Genomic DNA, 19,350 nt, shown 5'->3' with positions numbered 1-19,350 from the left:
GCACAATAGAAGGCCTGTATTAGTAATTATTATCCAATAATGTAATTTATAATAGGTTCCACTGCGCCAGAACGATGACTTCAGTTTTGATAGTTTTGGAATGTTTTTGCTGATTCTGTACTTTTACTTAAGTAGCACTGGATGCAAGACTTTTACACATAATGGAGTGCCTAAGTCTTATTAGGTGTTCCAGCTCTGACCACACAAAACAAATCAATCCGAGTCCCTGTCGAAGTACTTTTCAATGGAAGTAGCTGTCTAAGTCTTGCAAAAGTATGGCCATATTTTGACAGCTTTATTTTTGCCTCATAGAATGTCTCCTCCAGATTTCCACTTTCTGAAAATCTAATTACAGTGAAAACTGCACGTGCACTGCTTACAGCATTTTCAAAAACAGACCTTTCCTTCCTGACAAGCATAAGTGAGAAGCATGATGCCCAAAATGAGAATACATTTAAAAAGGTTTTCTGAGGAAAGGTTTTATAGCCCATACTGAACAATAACGAGCAGTATGGTCATGCAGACGCAGCCCAACACATTCACACAAACGCACAGACACATACACACACTCCTGTGCCTCTTCATCATAGGATGTGACACCTGACGGCCCATTAGTTCCCAAAGTGCTATTCTATTCTATGAATTCCTGTCCTTATAGAATATTTAGACTCTGTGTGTTTCCCTCCGCTTGTCAACATGGGATGCATTATTCATGTTACTGTGCCATTATCTGACGCTCTGCGTGATGTAACGCAGCCATTCCCTGGCCCCGCACCCACAAACACATCCAGTGACCTTCTGAACTGTGCACTGCCATCAGCCCGCCTGCCGCAGATCTGCTTCATATAATACACAGAGGGAGAGGAAATTTGTGCTTTACAGAGGCTTTATTGTGCAATTAAAATGTGTGCTTACTAAAAGCACAGCCACGGTGGAGATAACAAAAGATTTGAGGTTTTAACACAGCTTAGGTGCATCCATAACTGTGTGCCTGCAATACCTACTTTTAAGAAAGAGATAGAGAATGAGAGAGAGAGTGAATTTAACCAGCTTTTAATTATGCAATTAAAAAGGTATGCCTGTATTTCAGATTAAGAGTGATGTATCCTGACTGTATGCTTGAATAAAAGAGAGATATGGCACAAGGGAGAAAAGAGAGGGAATTAGAGTTAACAAGTCTTTAGTGCAATTAAAAGATAAGTCAAAGCCTGCTTTCATTTGAGATACAATGAGAGAGTGATTTTGAGTTTTAGCTTTCCTTTTGTGAATCCATAAGGTATGCCTGTGTTTGAGATAGAGAGAAGGAAAATAGGAAGTTTTAACAAGCGGTGAGACGGTAAGCTTACAAAAACATACTAAACACGGAGCGTGAAGGAGAAAGTGGCACAGAGAGAGAGTGAATGCAAAGGTGTCAGACTGGAACTGTGAGACAGAACGTGTCAGGGCTAGCTGGTTAGCATTCTAACGTCAATTCACATCTCTGCAGTACGATACATAGATGTGTTTGACCTAATGTCAAAACTGTTATTTCTTTACATTCTAAACATACTACTATAATTGGAGAGCAGTTTGTTTGCGTGCTGAGGGTTCTCATCTAACTCTCAGCAAGCAAAATATATTTGCCAAAAACTCAAAGTATTCCTTATAATACTATACAAAGTATTCCTTATAATACTATTACTTTTAAAACTTATAGTATAAGTTTTAAAAGTAAGGGTTTTATGCATTAAAATGTACAAATGGAGTTTCAAAAGTAAAAAAAAAAAAGAGGTACAGGGGTGAGTGGACTGGAAACTATGTCCATGGGTGAATTTCTCTATGTCTCCATTTGCTCCACTGAACTACCAGCTTGTCAAAAATGTCTTCCAACTCATGCTGCAATAGCCGCCACCATCCCTACCACCCTGAACGGGATTAGACAGGTGGAGAAAATGAAAGAAAGTCTGCTCAGTCATCAAACCAAAATATTGTGGCTTTGGAAAATGCTTTACACTTTCTATTTGCAGAGCCAATAAATGGAAGGCTTTTCACAGCTAATTAACATGATGGCTCGGATGTTCCACAGCATTGACAGTGGCTTTATGGACTGGTGTGGGTTGATGCATAGGTTATTTTTAAGATACCAGACAAGCACAATGAATAATTTATCACACCAAAGGATAACCGTCTCAAGCTGGTGAATAAGGGAAGTAATAAGGACAGCAAAGCATGCAGCTGAAATGACTGATAATGCTTTACAACAGCTTCTAAATAGAGAGTAGAAAAAAAATCCTGTTTGCATATCATCTTAAAGGGAAGTGTAATTATCTATCAGCCAATCAACACCTAGCACTCACTTCCTGTGCCTGACCTTGCTGGACTCGTCACCATGGAAATTTTATCTCTCACTGGTAGAGCTTGTCATACAAAAACCTGTGTGTGTGTGTGTGTGTGTGTGTGTGTGTGTGTGTGTGTGTGTGTGTGTGTAGGTGTGTGGACATGAGCGACCAACAAGACAAGTTTTCCATGCTTTTCTCTTACCAGGGCACCTTGGAAACAGTCTTATCCAGCCTTTTATGACTTACCATACTGTTTCCAAATAACAAATATGCAGGAATGATGAACCACTACCCCATGTGCCCACGCTCAAAACCACACACACACACACACACACACACACACACACACACACACACACACACACACACACACACACACACACACACACACACACATACACACACACGCACACTTATTCTGCCTGGTAGCAAATGTTCTTTTCACACACAGATCGGATAAAAATGTGAAAATGACAGTATTTGTTTTCATTTCATTTGGGATCTGTTATGACAGTGTGCATAAATAATGCATCCTCAGGAAATGCTGAAATATTTACAGAACACATATTGGCAGAATCTGACTGTATTGTGACTATGTGGGTCTGCATTTGTGTGTGTGTGAAGTTGTTCGTTTTAACATTATTTCAGCTGCAGACTATGCCTTGAAGTGAGCCTGCGTTTAATGAGAGCTACCGCTTACAGAGGCTGAAATACTTCTTCGGTTTGCGTTCCCAGAGGCATTATCAGTCACTGACAGCTGGCTGAATGCAGCACTCAATTTTAAGGAGACTATCCTGTCAGATTGGCATTTGATGGACAGTTTAGGGACTCTGAAGTTGTACAAAAACTTACCTTACAATATTTATCTTGTTGGTGAAAAATTAAAAGGACTCAATCATGAAATGGAGGGAATATTGCAAAACATCTGTGCATTTTTTTTCCTCCTGAATTTAGATATTGTGAACTAAATAAAAGAGTTCTCAAACTGATAGATTTGAATGCGCAAACACTTTTTATACTTTCTTTTGACAAAAACCAAATGAAAAATCAATACAGTATTTCTGTAATATCCATTAAGGATGTTGCACTTACTGTAAAATACTCAATACTAAGGTTGTGGTGATTTGAAAAAAGCAATCTAAACTAATATAAAGAAAATGTATCATAAAAATAAAAGAAAAAGTGAATAAATAAACAAATAAAGTATCTGGATAGAAACTTAAATGGAAATAAAAGGAGACCAAGGACTGAATCCTACTCCGTATGGTGTGCTAATAATTTATACAATGACTTGAAGTGCATTCAAGACGTGTCTGGCTTACTGTTACTTCTCTCGTATATTTGAGCTTCACTGTGCAGAATGATATATGTGCAGACTTTGGCATTAGAGGGCTTTTCTCACATTCATCTGCCAAAGAGGGAAAGTTTCTCTGTGCTCACCTTAAATCTCGTTTAACACATGTGCCTTACAAGGATGATTCAACACACAGCTTACGCAAATGTGATGAGGAGAGTCGAAGCCTCCAGTGGACAAAAAATACTTACTTTTATGGTTAAGTGGGAGACATCGTGTCTCTAGTAGTACAACATTTAAGACCAAAAAACATATCAGGCACAAATTATATGTCTTAAAATATGTCCTGAGTGGATCTTTAAATCACCATACTGAAATTTAGTGAACACTACACCCATGTGTGATTCTGAACATTTAACCCTATGCTACTTTAAAGTGGTGCTCCAGGGAAGTGTTGATGCTACTGGAAGGAACCAATAGCATCATTTCATTTCTTTCACTTACTAAGCCTAACAACACACAACCTAACAACAATTTAAGCTAACTCATAAAGATAATCAGGTTAAGACAAAAGAAATTTTGGAGAAATTGTTGATCAGCCATGTACTTTAAGGTAGTTTTCAGAGGACATGGGTTGATGAGACGAGAGCACTTAAGAAAAGATCGAACCAACTCAACATCACCTGTGGCCAAACACCAAAAAGCCCTTCAGACTAAACAAACTTCAAAGGGATAATATCTAGACAGGTGCAGAAAGTGCCAGAGGGGAAAGTTTCTAACAGCTCATCCCAGCTGAATGCCACTGAATGTTGCTTCAGGCAGATAGTGAATCCATGGTACACAGTGCTGAGTTTATAGTGGCTAATGCTTTAATCTACTGTGGTATATAGACACGCATTTTCTGTTTATACCTTTTCATTTTTCATGTAGTTTTCTTTTTTTTTATTTCAGCTGCGTTTTCTATGTTTTGTAGAGGATAAAAAATAATGAACTGAGGAATAACTTTTATTCTATGGAGATGTGATAGTTTAAGAAGTTTTGATTTCTCCTGGGATCACCACTGACAGTCACCTAGTATTTTTACAGAATAAATTATGTGTTATCTGGTGGATACTGTTTCACTAATGCTGTCGATGCAAACACTTGCCTCTTACTTAACTTGCATGGACGAAACTGTTTGACTCACGTCTGTATTTGTCTGAAAGAGATATGGGTTAACAGATGTCATGTATTATCGAGAGTTTGCTCGGTTTTTGTTTTTGTTTTTTTCACCATCCACACGCATGCTCAGTGCCTCCCTTCAACTGATTCACATCAGCAACAGCAGCAGCTTTGGAGATCCACCGGCTCGACAGCACATGGATCCCCAGTGAGAAGAGCGGGCACTCCGGCCAGGGGGTAAGACTGACAGGTTGTCTGGTTGTGGGAGTCGGTTAGAGTAAAGAGAGGAGGCAGCATCTGAGGACAAAAGCTGAGAAACTGAGTCGCTGTAGATGAAGTGCGACGGAGGGAAAGTGTGAAATGGACAGAGAGGCTGCATGGCCGCGATGACTCACTGGTGTCCAGTGCTGGCTGTTAGTTCTTGTCTGTGCTCGGCTGAAATGACCACCATGTCCTCTGGTTCTGTCTGATTCAAATCTGACGGTTTTGCGTCTTATTTTAGGCTATAAGAGTTAAAAAAAAAAAAAAAAAAAAAAAAGGAAGGAAATGTGAAATCATAAATCCCGTTTAAGTCAGTGACAGTAAATAAACCCTGTTGCGTTTTCGGACTGTTACAAGAAAAGACAAATAAATGCTAGTATTTTTGGTTTACTACACTATTTAACTGGACTAAATCTGGACTTGGCTCATCTGAGAGTCAGGAGGGAAGTTGGTGCAAACTTGCCAGCACCATGGACAGCGCTCTGGATAAACAGCTTTTAGAGGACTGAACAATCAGCATGAACTGATAAGGATTAGGACCAAACCTCATACTAAGTTTGATATATTTTACTCTCATTGAAACAAAATCCAGGAATCAATATAAAGCCTTATGAAAAAAATGTCATATTAGTGAGACCAGTGAGTTTGGCTTTCATAGTTTAGAGCTTAATTCATCATAATGTCAAAGTAGTATACAGTGAGTCACCATATATGAGTCACCATGGAGTAAAAACTACTACATATCCCCCTGAAAAGTAGTGGAGTAGAATTATATAGTGACATACAATGGAAATACTAGTGGAAGTACAAATACCTCAAAATAGTACTTAAGTACAATACTTGAGTAAATGTACTTTACTTCCCACCACTGAATATGTTTTATGATCATGAAAACAAAATACAGAAAACATTTCATATCAAGTTAGAAGAATTTACATTGATATTAGTACCATAACCATGCTACTTAATTCCCCATAAGAACTAAATATAACACACTGAATCACTCAGTGGTGGGAGAAGTATTTGGTTCCTCCTTTAGTTCCTTTAGAATAAAGCTGATTTTAACATAACCGTGTTGTAGCGATGTATCACATTTAATAAGAGCCTGATAGCATCACTGCAAAATAAATTTAGTTGAGTAAAAAGTATAGTATTTACCTCTGAACTGTAGTGGGGTAACAGTATAAAGAAGCATAAATACTCAAATAATGTCCAAAGACCTAAAAGTTTTATTAATTACAGTACTTCAGTAAATGTACTTAGTACTCTCCACTGTCGGAGACCCTAATCACGATGCATGACTGGAAATAAAGTCACGTGAAGTTTTCCACCAAAGTTATGTTTATATGTTATGTTTTTAGAACTTTTGTCTTCCGTACGTCATTGTCTTGTGAATTCAGACCTCTGATTAAACATTCACCAGGAATAAAACCAGAAAGGTCAGATCATTTCCCTTACAGAGAAAAAAATAACAAAGAGAAAAATAAATGGGATGTCGATACAATAAAAATTAAGCTTTTAGTTGATGTATTCTGTTTAGAGGATCATGTGATAATTTGTAAATGCTGTTTCTAAAAGCTCTGTGCAGTAAGGTAAAAGCACAGGCTGCAGCAGGTAATTTAGGGCTAATCTGTGATGGGCAGTTAAAATTAAAGTCCAGATATTCTATTTATCTGCTTGAATGATCTTTCTTCAACTCGTTCTTGTCATTGAGGTGAGATGTTTACTTTCTTGCATTTCTGTGTTGTTCAAGTTCAAGATTTTGGCAATGGAGGAGAGCAAAAACCTAACATTACCAGAGCAGAGTGTGATTACTGATTTAGTTTTCAGGATTATGTTTCAAACTGCAGTCAGGTTAAAGTTACTGTATGGTACAGACTGACATCAGGCGTGTGTGGCCGCTCCGAGAAACCGTTTGAAGGCAAAGAATGAAAGAAATCAATCAAACCACCTCAGGAGAATAACAACAGAGGGACATGTGTGCATACGAGGAAGAATAGAGTGTGCACGCACTTGCATATGTGTGATTCATCCGTGGGTGGTAATAGAGCTACCTCAGGGCCACAGTAGCCGTCAATCGTTCACATGCAGCAACAATAACTGGGGCAACCTGACGACACGGGCCCAGATTTATGACAGCTCTCTGAAGGGAGGGAGGGAGGCTTTTATTGAGGGAGATCCATATTCAGCAGATAAACAGTGTTTGTGTTATAACAGGCAAGCAGCTGACATGTATACATATCAATCTCCTCAGGACTTTGAATATTACTCACTATATACGTGGATCTTTACAGCAGGTGTACAAGGTGCGTGAGGTGTGATGGCGTTGTGCTCTGAGGCCTGTGTCTCTGGCTCAGGAGGAGAATCCTCCGGGAGTGAGGTGAGCGTCAGCTTCTCTGGGTGCTGATCAGTTTTATTTGATTTTATTACACCTACAACAAATGTTTGATCAACCATAGGCAGATGTAGAGAGGACACTTAATATATTCTGGTAATCCTTTTAGATAAGAGCTCACAAATTACAGAGTAAATGTTTTGTACATACAGGGTACCATTAAAATAATACGTGGATACTACACTGTACTGCGGCTGCTTCATTTTACAGCCAACATACCCCAAACTTACCCTATAACAAAGGAGCCTTCTCTCTTTCTTCATATTTATCAGAAAGGTACATGGTGAGTTAAAAATACAGTTTTCCAAGTGTAGTTTGCCCCTTTTAATCACAGAGTTTATATAGAGTGTTAACTATACTTTTTTGAGAAGTGAAAGAAAGGCTGTTCAAGGCAGATGTAATCATCAAGGACTATAGTTCTCCCATGTAATTTGGTCCCCTTTGTGCCAAACATCCCTCCAGGCGGGTTCTAGCTGTCTTCAGTTTGGGGTTCGTTCCTATCTGCACCACTTCTACGAGGAGTGCTCGTCCTCCATGTGGGAGAGAGACCCAGAGGATCGGGGGTTCGTCCAGAGCCAGAGGTCAGCCATGTGGTGGAACTCAGCCGTCTGGAAGGTAGAGCTACTACACTGTCTTTATATTTCATTCAGTAACTTCACTGACAATCTTTTGAGAAGTTTATCAAATTAGTTGTTCTCATCAAGCCATACTGAAACGGTAAGCTATTTAATTTGAAAACAGGTATTTAATAGGACAAAATCATTAACAAAGCTTAAAATGGGAACATGATGGTAAACAAATCATTAAAAATGATTGGTAGCAAGACATATTGTGTGCTTCTCTTAATCAGTCCTACTCTGATATTTCATTTAAATTCATTTCAGTTACTGATTGATGTAACACAACAGTGATTCGGCCCACAACTGGTGTTTGTTGTGTCCCATGAGAAATCCTACAGGTAGAAAGGAAATGATATATATTACATGAAAGAATAATTCCCTGGGGAGACACAAGGTCATAGTCTCACTGTTCAGAGAAAGTTAAATCATCCTCTTTAGTATTAAACTGTTCATTGATATGATGAAGTCAGTGGTTGATGTGTCATAACTGTAGATTTCTTTATGTCACTCTGTCTATGTTTCCTATTACCAAGCAATTCTCTGAATGTCAGGAACACCAAGTATTTTGTGTCCTGTCCTGTCTAAGGTCTGCTGGTTTGACATATCTTTTGTCTAGACCAGAGATATGGGCTGCAGACAGAGATGTGCCATGTCTGTAACACATGCTGTCACCTGTGGATTGTTTTTCCTTGCCAGTGATGAGCTTCACCACTGTAATAAAAAAATCTCCCTCTGATATAGTCATGTATTATAATGCATACAGTGCATTTTAAACCATTGCCTCTGCATGATGAACTACAGGCAGTGGTGTAGTGGTATTTGTAAAGGTGAAGGATTACATGCAAGCCCCCTGCCCGTTTGGCAATTTGGAATTTTCTGCATCACAAACAACAAAATGACCTTTCCTAACAAGAAGGGAAGAGCACTGAGCAAAGAGTGCCACCAAGAGAAAAAAAGATCAAGACTACACAAATTACAGCTTCAGGTTTTTCTCTTCTCCCTCCAGGTGTCCTTGGCCCTGGGTCTCCTGATCCTGACTGCAGGCATTGCCAGCCTGTCAGTCGGTTACTCCACTCCCCATAAAATTGAGTCTTTCGGAGAGGGTGACCTGTTCTTCGTGGACACCCAGGCCATCAGCTTCAACCGGGGGCTGCACCTCAGTGCTGCGGCCGGAATCGGGCTCTCCTGCCTCGGCTCAGCCCTGGCGGCGATGGGGGTTGTCATTTGGATCCTCCCCAGGGCCAACTTGAAAGAGAGGCTGTTCCACAGACCAGGGGAAAGGGAACAGAGAGGAGAGTTAAGGTCTAAGTGGAGGGGATTTAGGGATCTGGGAGATGTGGTCACTAAGCCGCCAGGTATTGAAGAGGGGAAGATACCAGTCACACTGTCGAAAGTGGAAAATGTGCAGCCCACTTCTTAAAAAGATCCCTGCTGAGCCACATGGTGTACTGGCTTTTGTTGTAGTCCAGGGGCCGCATTTACAAAATCTTATTGTTTGTTTTTGATCTGTTTTTGAAGGAAAATGTGTCATTTTTGCAAGCAAAAGCAGGTTGTTTTGTGACCTGAATATTAGGTAAGATGTAGACAAGGTACTTTAAACACCTGTCAGGCTTTTAATAATAAATCTAAATTAAACATATATACAAGGCCCCAAGACCTCAACCAGAGACCTTGTGGCTCCTTTACACACCTCGTACTACACAATAGGGATATAGCTGCTGGCCACAAACTGTGTTTGTGCAGTGCACTAGTCTTATATTTTAAAAATACATTGTATAACGTCCACCCCAGCACTCAAAGAGAGCAGGATCCTACAGACCAATGGTAGAAAATTATATTTTTACCCCCTACTTGATAGCATTTGTTGTATTTTTTGATCAATATTTTTATCAGTTATTTTTTTAAATAGTAATAGTATCAGCTTTCCAAGTAGTTAGATATGTTGCATGAGTCACATCGAATACCTACATTACCATTCACACATGTATGTACACACAGGACATTCAGAAAGGTGCTCGCATGCAGGAGAGGTTACAGATGAAAACGATCATTAACAATTCTGTATCTACATTTTCACATGTCTACACTAATGCTCAGCCCACTGTGTTGAACACATGTACAGTCACATGCACTTGCACTCACCCGCTCACCCACACACACAAATTCGTGCTTCATTGACAATATCACCTATTTTCTCCCCACTGTAATCTGGCTCTGTAATTGCCTGCAATCCGTGTCTCCAGGCAACAGTTGGGCTTCAAGTGCTCTATTTTCAACTCTGAACAAAGGGTCTTTTCTGATTGGTTCCTCATATCCCCTCTCTTTATTTTCACACCAATCAGATTTTTTGTTTACAAGCATACGCAGTAGTGGCGAGTAAGTGGTGAAGCGCCGAGGTGAGAGGAATTTGCACTGGCACCTCAGAGGCCACCTGTTTGATTGCGTCCTCCAGTTTAGTCAAATTAGTTTGAATATCAGAGAGTACAAGGTATTTAAAAAAAAAAGTACAAAAAAAAAAATAGAATGACTATGATGTCCTGACTTAAGTGCACTGATTTCACTGGATGTTATTGGTGTTTCATTGTTATTAAATTACCATAATAAACTTGTGATCTGCATACCTAACATTTAAAATCTGTGGTTTCATTTGATCAGCCTGTTAGAGCTTAAAGGTTATGTATTATATTTTAAACCTGCAGTAAGTGATCGTTTCAATCTAAATGGCTCTTGTCATGTCAAAGTGTTGGATGCAGTGCTGACCCCACAAAGGAAAGCACACAAGCTCGATGCAAGCTTTTAGCTTGTTTTAGCCACAAATATTTGTGTCGCTTCGAATGAAGCGACCTCCACACAGCTGGCCATTCACAGAGTGAAATGGGTTTGAATGTTTGATTGTCTGTTTCTGTAAATTACAGAAATGGTCAGGTGCAAACCACTCATCAGTCAGAAAGGTGTGTTGGGTCCGACGCTGTTCAAGTATCCGACACACAGTTTGGAAGGAATATAAATCCTGTTCAACCCACACAGTAGGCCTCAGGCAAGAACCACTTATGTGAACAGATTTGTCTTTAATTGCTATATTCAAATTATTTAAATAAACGCGTAGCATCCACCACTTTACCACTGTTTTCTCTTCACCAGGCTTGTAGCATTAGACATGTACAGACAGTCTGCATTCCTCCACAGGGGGAACTAGAGTCCATCTTGCAATGGGATCACATACAGTGGCAATGTTAACATAAACGTTTTTAGGTGGTGTAATGTTTACCATGGTTTACTTTAGCCTATTAGCTCCCCCCACACCTTTTCGACATCAGATTGGACGTGCTGTGTCTGACAATTTCTATAATCACTATCCCCATCGATATCAGTTCTCACCCCTCTCTATGATGGATAGCTATTACTATCAATAATACCTTCCAGTGTGACCAACTGGGAACAATGTTTTTTTCAACATCGTAAGGACATCACGCCAAAGAACTAGTTTTCTTTTCTAGTCTAACCCAGCCATCAGTTTTACAGGTATTTGGTCATAAAAGTATGGGACTAATTAAAATTTTGACCTGATGATGGAGCTACAGTAGATGAAAAGTTAAGGAGGCACCAAAGTTATTACAATTTATCCAGAGGGAGGCATGAATGTCTGCACCAAATTTCATGGTGATCCATCCAATAGATACTCAGACATTTACAGATAATTATATTTTACTGAGCTATTCCCATGACAACCGAACAACTCCATTCACTGATGAAAACTTATGAACAATTGAAAGTTTTTTTTTTTTTAGTCAGAAAGTGGACCTTCAGTGAATATTTTTGTAGAATCTGCAGTATAACCCTTATCTACCTAATAGAAGTAGTAAAAAATAGTCTTTAGGAACAAGCAAATATAAAACTTGATATTGAAATTAAACTGCACACAGAACAATCAGTGACACAGAAAATTAAACAGTTAACAACAATTGCCGGTGTTTTGCTCGGAAAGAATAACCTTGAGCAACATAGTCAACAGGAGTACAGCACATTTATTTCAAAAGTTAGTACAACACGTGCAGCACAAAATGTAATTTCACTGTGAAATGCAGAGTGTAGCTGTGGGCATGTGCACGAGTGTGTGTGTGTGTGATAGAGAGAGAAAGAAAAAGAGAGAGAGAGAGAGAGAGAGAGAGAGAGAGAGAGAGAGAGAGAGTTGTATTTATGTCTGTATGAGTACATCGTGTTACTTTGGTGAGATGAGTCACAGCTGTGAGTGTGACTCATTTCATCTTGTCTCCCAAGTCACACACTAACAGGAGGGACACCTAACGTTCACTAATCGAAACAGTACGTACATGCACGCACGCGCACACACACACACACACACACACAGACACACAGACACACACACAGACACACACACACACACAAGGGCACATATTCTAGGTCACAACTTGTGCTGAGAATCATATTTGTTTTGCAGCACATTTGGCTTTGCTTTTCCTTCTCTCTGTGTTTGTTCCAATACTTTTAAAGTACACTGTTGCTGGACTGATTCAATCTGATTGTGACCTTTTATAAAATATTACATTTTGGTTGTTTTCAAGCCTGGTTATGATGAAGGATCCCTTGACAACTGTAGCAAAAAATTCCCTTTGTATCATAAATCATAACAATTAAAGGTCACCCTTAATAATAATTGAAAACAAAACTGCAGGGAATTTTTGTATACATCATGTTTGAAGTTCTCTCTCTCTCTCTCTCCTTTTCTCCTGTGGTAAAATCATTAACACATCATGCTCGCATATGAGCTACCATCAGTGCCATCACAGGAACTATTTTCCTTGTTGTCAACATGCTCCTCGCACACTCTGAGCGCATGTTTGCATGGCTGATTTGAGCATGCTGGGTTTATTAGCAAGTGTATGTAAGTGTATAATGAGATAGAAAAGTGGAAGCGGTGGCAGTGTTTCCTGTGAAGATGGAGGCTGATACGCTCCACTGACTGCAAAGCTCGGAGTGTGAGTCACACTGTTGTGGGAGAGAACCACACAGCCGAGGATTGGGCTGCAGTCTGCTCGGCTGATTGGCAGACCCATCCATCCCAGTGTGAGTGTGTGTCAATGTGTGTGTGTGTGTGCCTGAGAGTCTTCTGCACTGATATGATACAGTAACATCTCATCTGCTGTGGAAAACAGATAGAAAGCTGGAGTGTGTCTCAGCTTGTGTGTGGGGTTGGGCACAAAAACATGTCTATTGCCAGTCATCTGCAAAAAAAATAAAGCATTTGCATGGTCCATATTTTCATGATTTTTAATTTAATCATTATTTTAGCAGGAAAGCTTGATTAAGATCTTCGTAAGAGGGACGTGACTGAAAAAAAGAAGACTGCAGTAAGATACTGAATGCAGTTTTTTAAAGGAGTTTTTAAGGAGAAAACATTGGAAACAACAGCTGTATTGGCTTGATTTGTTGTCTGATGATGCTTAGTTCCTATTTCAACAGATGACAGTGCAGATGATGTGACACAATTTATAGCCTTGATGGAGGCTGATAGCAGAAGACAGAAGTAGGTGAAATATTTTAGTTTCCACCAAAGTGGTGGTTGCCATCCCTACAGCCTCATTGCTGACATGGCTACAAATCAGCAGGTCGAGTCATTCACAAAATGGAGAAGTGTCATTGTATTAGATGGGGCTGTTGGCAGGACAACACTGGCCATAAAAACAATGTCATCTTCCAAGTAATGGGTGTGTTTATGATCACAGACATGGCCAAAAATCTGTAAGTAAAATCAGATAATTTTGTAAACGTGCTGTTTATAGGACAGTGTCACACACAGAAATACTGTTCAAATGTAATGAAAGGCACTTCTAAATACTGAAATATTTGCATAGATACTTTACAATTATCAACCAATCACAACGTTCCGTGCACACTCCTGTGCACTGTTTTCATTTAAGTTGAACTGCATTCAGAAATCATACACCAGATTGTTCCCGGTTGCTGTGCTACACAAACAAAACATGAAGTTAATTCAGGCAGATTCATACAATCACTAATCACATTCTCACAAGCCAGTGAGGTAATGTTTGTCATCTGACAGTCAATCATACCGCTGCTGCTGTTTCTGTTTATACTGCCTGCTTCTACCTGCTTTTCACTGCCGCTACCTCCTCTGCTGAATTCTCACTCCATCACCCACCCTTCTCCTCCTCCTCCTCCTCTTCTAGTTTCTTATTACCATACTTAGAATGGCATCTGTTGCCTTGCGCATTTATGTGTCTCCAATATCGCAGTGATTTGTATCTGCTCATGTGTGTTCAGTGTACCTCTTGGGGGAATTTAATGTGCTCTTCAGAATTTTGCACAGCTTGGATTCATTTGGGGGGCAGCCAAGGAGTTATGATCGACATTTGGTCCAATAAATGGTCTCAGACCTTTGACTTTAAGTGTGACAGAGCAAAAACGCAAAAGCAGAATACTGAAATGTCACCAGTGGATTTAATAAAGATGTACATTTTTTTTCTTTAACTGCCATTGTCAGACAGGTGACCATTGTGAAGAACGTAAAAGTTGGACAGGAATATGGCTCAAGCAAGAGAAGACAGGCAAAGAGAGTCACACTATCATTTGCATTTGTCATTACATGCCCTTGTGCTGAAATTAATATTTTTCCTCTATACAAACTAAACATGCACATAGCTCCATTACAAGTGAAGCGGCAGCAGGCATTCACACTGTCAACGAACTCATCAAAATTCGAGAAATGGTTATGGTTGACCACGCCGATGTTTCACACATCTCGACATGAAGAGATGTTATTTCCCTCCGCAACCGCAACTCAATCTAAGCATTTGCAATGGCCAAATTCTTATCAGAGCAGCACAATATACTGTACAGTCCATCACCATGAAATATTCAGCTGCAGGCCACATACTGTACACTGTGTATGAGGCGAGTTAACAGTATGCACAGTACTATGGAGAAAGTCTTGTCATTTAGGAAATATTAAAGTAGAATTTTACTGTAAAAGTCCTTCCAGTTTTGGTCTTTTGCATTGCAGTCCAATACTTTAGACAGTATCAGCCCTCAGCTGTACTTTCTGCACATTCAAGATGAAGTTCTCTACATCCCACAGCCACTCAACCTTTGCTTAGCTGATGTTAGAGGCTTTGAAGATGAAACAAGATCTGGTGGGCAGATCAGAGCCCTGGCAAAAGTCTCATTACAAGAGCACAGCCTCCCACATCAAAAAGATGTAGCTTCCAATCAGACTCCTTATTCACAAATGTAGAGTGAAAAGCTTGTTTAAAGAAAGTGAGAAGATGACATCGGTGATAACATAACTCTTACTGAACTCGTTCATAGAGTAAATTAACATTAAGCTGACCCTCATTAAGAAACCCTACCAAATCAATGCAAAATATCAACTTCATTTAGAGTAAATTAATGGTGATTATTTCTCAGCCTACGTTCTGTTACACTGAGCAGTGTTTAGTTCACCCTGATCATAATAGTGGTTGTTCTCAAAGTGTCGCTGCTCTTGTTGTAAGGTAATTAAGTTCCCTTAATGAAAGTAAACAAGACAGTGTTTGAACATGAAAGGTTTAAAATGTTTAATGAAGTGGTTTCAAGTGATTTTTAGCCATGCTAGCGACATGCTAAAACACTAGGTGCTGGCGGAGGCAGAGGGCGGGCAGGTAAATGAGTGTGGAAGTCGGTTGGCAGGCTGAAGTGGCGTGGGGGGATGGACGAGGAGACGAAATGGGGAAGAGGGTGTGGGGAATCCTGAACACAGGTAACAAGCATGAGGTGACACGGGAAATAACTTAAGTATACAAGATATAGGAAAGACCAAGAGAGTGACGACCGCAGAGGATGGTGGAACAATCAGGCCATGGGTGGGTCAGAGTCAGGGTTCTTATACATGTGGAGGTCACACACACACACCCAGAAAGGGGGGTGGAGACACAAAGGACACAGGAAACACAGGGAAACACAAGGGAAAACGGAACAGGAGTCATGGCCGGAGCAGTGATGGCAGAAGTCGGATGAAGCCTTATATTTCTATTGTAGTGATATTAACACGCGCATACACCCACTGTGATTGAAGCAACAACTCACTGCTCCTGCTCTGGTTGTCAAAAGTCATTCACGAAAAAGCAAGAAATAAGTGACTGAAGGAGAAGTACTGTAGATGAGATAAGTTGAGGGGAAGTGAGTATGAGCAAAAAAAAAAAAAAAAAAAAAGTAAATTAAAACACTTCATCACAAAATAACTCCAGGAATGCATTAAACATGAGATATTGATGATATATAACAATGTAGATGATCTGAGGTGGATTTTAATTCCAGTTTTAATAACTTAATTTTAATAACTAGCAAAAGTCTTTCCTTTTTTTCCAACGATTTTATCTGCTGTGTTGATCTGTCTTTGTTAAGTATTTATGAGAGGAAGGTGATAATAAGGTAGCTAAATTCAAGGCTGCAGGTATGCAAAGACAGATCTTAATAAAATGGTAAGTAGTATTTGGGGTTATTATTATGTCTTAAGAAAAATGTGAGGTGTAATAAGAGGAGGCCTGCAGTAAATGTCGACTTCCGTTACTCCAAACCAGTGTTCTCATTTTTATTTAGACTTACAAGACATAACAGTGAATCTCGATGAGCAGTATTTGCGTACTGCTAAATTACAGCCTGTGAATGTAAATCTATGAGATATTAAAGTGGGTAGTATGTAAGATTAGCCCACTTAGTGTGACAACAGAAGGCATCTCTGTCAACCCTGATAAGAGTGACGAATGTAAAATAAGGATTTTTGTGTTTATATGGCGCATAGCTGTTTGACAGCGTTTCCTCTCCTACAGTATATTTAAAGATAATCTTTTTTTCTACAATGTCAATTTAAAGTCAACTGACAGGAGAGCCCAAAGACGGCACTCACCTAATCAAAAGTTTGCATTGTGCAAGTTATTTTTCCCTCTTCTTTGTCTGAAACCCATCAGGAGATTTGGCACAGTCAAACACCTCTGCATATTTGCAGTCACCATTGGTTTGTTGAGCATTAAAAATGTTAATTGGAATTTTTAAAAAGGAAAGAAAATATCGCATTACCATCCCACCTCCTCCAGTCACAGGCTGTCAAAATGCAATATTCCAAATTAGATTGTATTTGGATAATCTTTTGAACTGTAATAGGTTTCCAGCCAGCAGGCATATTACTATTGGCACATCATTATTAAACAAAAGTGACACCGAACCATCACTTTGCAGGCGGCGCCAGATAAACGTTCGACACCGTGCAAATAATATTAGTTCTGCTTCCAGAGTCACTGGCTTATCTCTGGGATGCTATATTGGGTTCATATCCCTGTCGGCTGGCGAGGGCCTTCTGACGGAAGTGTCTAAATTTATGAGTAGCCCATATGTGTGAGGTGCATGTATGAATAGGCTGCTGTGTGTGTGTACTATGTAATGTGTGTGTTGCACATTAACGCTTTTATATGTAAATGCTGTGTTTGTGTGTGTGGGTGGGTGGATGGATGAGTGTGTGCCTGCATGTGGGTGTGTGTGCAAAACTGGATACATTCATATGTAAATAAGCAGTGTATGTGTGCCTGTATATGCAGACGCGACCCATATCATGGCATAATGAGATCCGCCACTGTTGGTTACCCTCAGACAGTGGTAATTATGGCTACAGTGAAAAGGACTGATGATGAAGGCAGGATGGACGCTCACACACTAACATATTCAACCACACACAGGCCTCAGTCCCACTGACAGCCTGCTGCAGGCAAAATGACAACCTGTCCATTTGGCACCGGGATGGGAATATGAATCTGTTAACTGGATATGATAAATTAGACCTGCATCCGCTTTCTAATCAGCTTTACAAAACCTGCATACTTGTTAAAATATTCAAAGATATGGGACTTTCACGGTGATGCCCCCCCCCCCCCCCCCCCCCCAAAAAAAAAAGATAAAGAACCTTAATATAAGACAGCATGATGCAAAGAGCTGCCAATAAAAACAAGAAATATGAACAAAGAAAAGCTTTTTGTTTCTTTAGTCACCCATATCATAGCACATTCAGTTTGATTCTGTTACCAGGAACGCCAATTTGAGCATTATACCTCCTAACAGCAAGCAGAGTGGTCTATAGGCTGTGTTAAATGGACCAAAAAGCTTGTCCTTTATTGAAATGGAGGAAACCCTGGTTTGTAAAACAACGTGATGTATTTCCCAAACTCTCAAATGAATTCAACACCAGGGACACAAAACGCAGTCTATTAATGAAAACTTAGCATAATATGGCTGCTGATATTCTATATTTTACTATTTTTTTTAATGAAAGTATAAATTTGTGAACTGTTTTTAAAGATTTACGTCTCGAGTAAGAACCAATGAAGTTTGGGGAGGGTGTGACACACAGGGGAAAGGTCTTTCTAGTGGGATTTGTTCACAATAACAGAGACATTAAAGGACCACATCAGTTTTTTTGTGAGTTCATAACCTTTAAAGCCACCAGACACTCATGCCTGCTTTTCAACATAGTCAGCAGTAATGTAAAGGATTCATGATTTGCAGTAAATGGGTTGAAACAATAAGAATCACAGGTATGATCATTTAACAGCTCTTCCCAAAGTGTACACAGGCCTACAGTGCCATCTCCATTTAGAACATTTGTCATCACTGTAGTTGTCCTTGTCCTAATGTTTCTCCTTTGTGGAAAACCTCGCCTGCTCTCTAAGGCTGCTGACAGGCTGTTCTACCTGGTAGACTCCACATCCTGTGTGCACACACTGACAATCGCATCAGCCAAGTTCTGATTTATTTCCTTGGCACTCGCCTTGAACCTTTCAGCCACAATCTCACTCTCTGTACATCTCCCCATCTCTGAATGCAAGTGTTGCCTCCCTGCTTGTCTCACAGGCTAATGGACTCCATTCAGCACGGTGTGTCTTTTATGGTGAGGGTCCCTTGATCAAGTGTATGTTTCCATTCCACATATATGCAACACAGAGGAAAACATAAAGGATGAATTATACTTGTATGGCAATGTTCTATGGGTTCAACCCATCAGTCATCAATATGCAGCACTCAGAGAGCAGGCACAGGCACATATCTATTTTCAACAGCTTTTTTACTTGGATACCTTTTAAAATGGCTGTGAGTTGAAAGGGTTTACAGCTGCTCTTCAAAATAGGCCATTTTTTAAAATTCCAAACCCACTCAAGTCAGCATGTCAGTAGGCTACTTGTGCTGCTAGCGTAGTTTGTCCTGAATCAAAATCATATCTAAAAATCGTAGCTGTAACGT

At 39.8% G+C, this 19,350-nt stretch overlaps 1 protein-coding gene across 1 annotated transcript; it reads left to right on the top strand.

Moving 5' to 3' along the window:
- Window positions 1-7,339: 7,339 nt before the first annotated feature.
- nrsn1l (neurensin 1-like) lies at window positions 7,340-9,469 on the top strand. The gene is made up of 3 exons (XM_041053935.1): window positions 7,340-7,414; window positions 7,892-8,044; window positions 9,056-9,469. Exons 1-3 carry the CDS (start codon window positions 7,355-7,357, stop codon window positions 9,467-9,469), a joined length of 627 nt encoding a protein of 208 aa, XP_040909869.1. The 5' UTR covers window positions 7,340-7,354.
- The last annotated feature ends 9,881 nt before the right edge of the window (window positions 9,470-19,350 follow it).

Source organism: Toxotes jaculatrix, chromosome 13 (assembly GCF_017976425.1).
Source record: "Toxotes jaculatrix isolate fToxJac2 chromosome 13, fToxJac2.pri, whole genome shotgun sequence".
Classification (NCBI taxonomy): domain Eukaryota; kingdom Metazoa; phylum Chordata; class Actinopteri; family Toxotidae; genus Toxotes; species Toxotes jaculatrix.
The sequence above is the reverse complement of the archived record's forward strand: the minus strand, read 5'-3'. Positions and strand labels throughout refer to the sequence as shown.

Bases quoted from the DNA above. Each gene is read 5' to 3' on its own strand.
- nrsn1l (XM_041053935.1), top strand. From the start codon at position 7,355: ATGGCGTTGTGCTCTGAGGCCTGTGTCTCTGGCTCAGGAGGAGAATCC. The intron at 7,415-7,891 runs GTGAGCGTCAGC...ACATCCCTCCAG, and splicing joins GAGAATCCTCCGGGAGTGAG to GCGGGTTCTAGCTGTCTTCA. The intron at 8,045-9,055 runs GTAGAGCTACTA...TTCTCCCTCCAG, and splicing joins GGAACTCAGCCGTCTGGAAG to GTGTCCTTGGCCCTGGGTCT.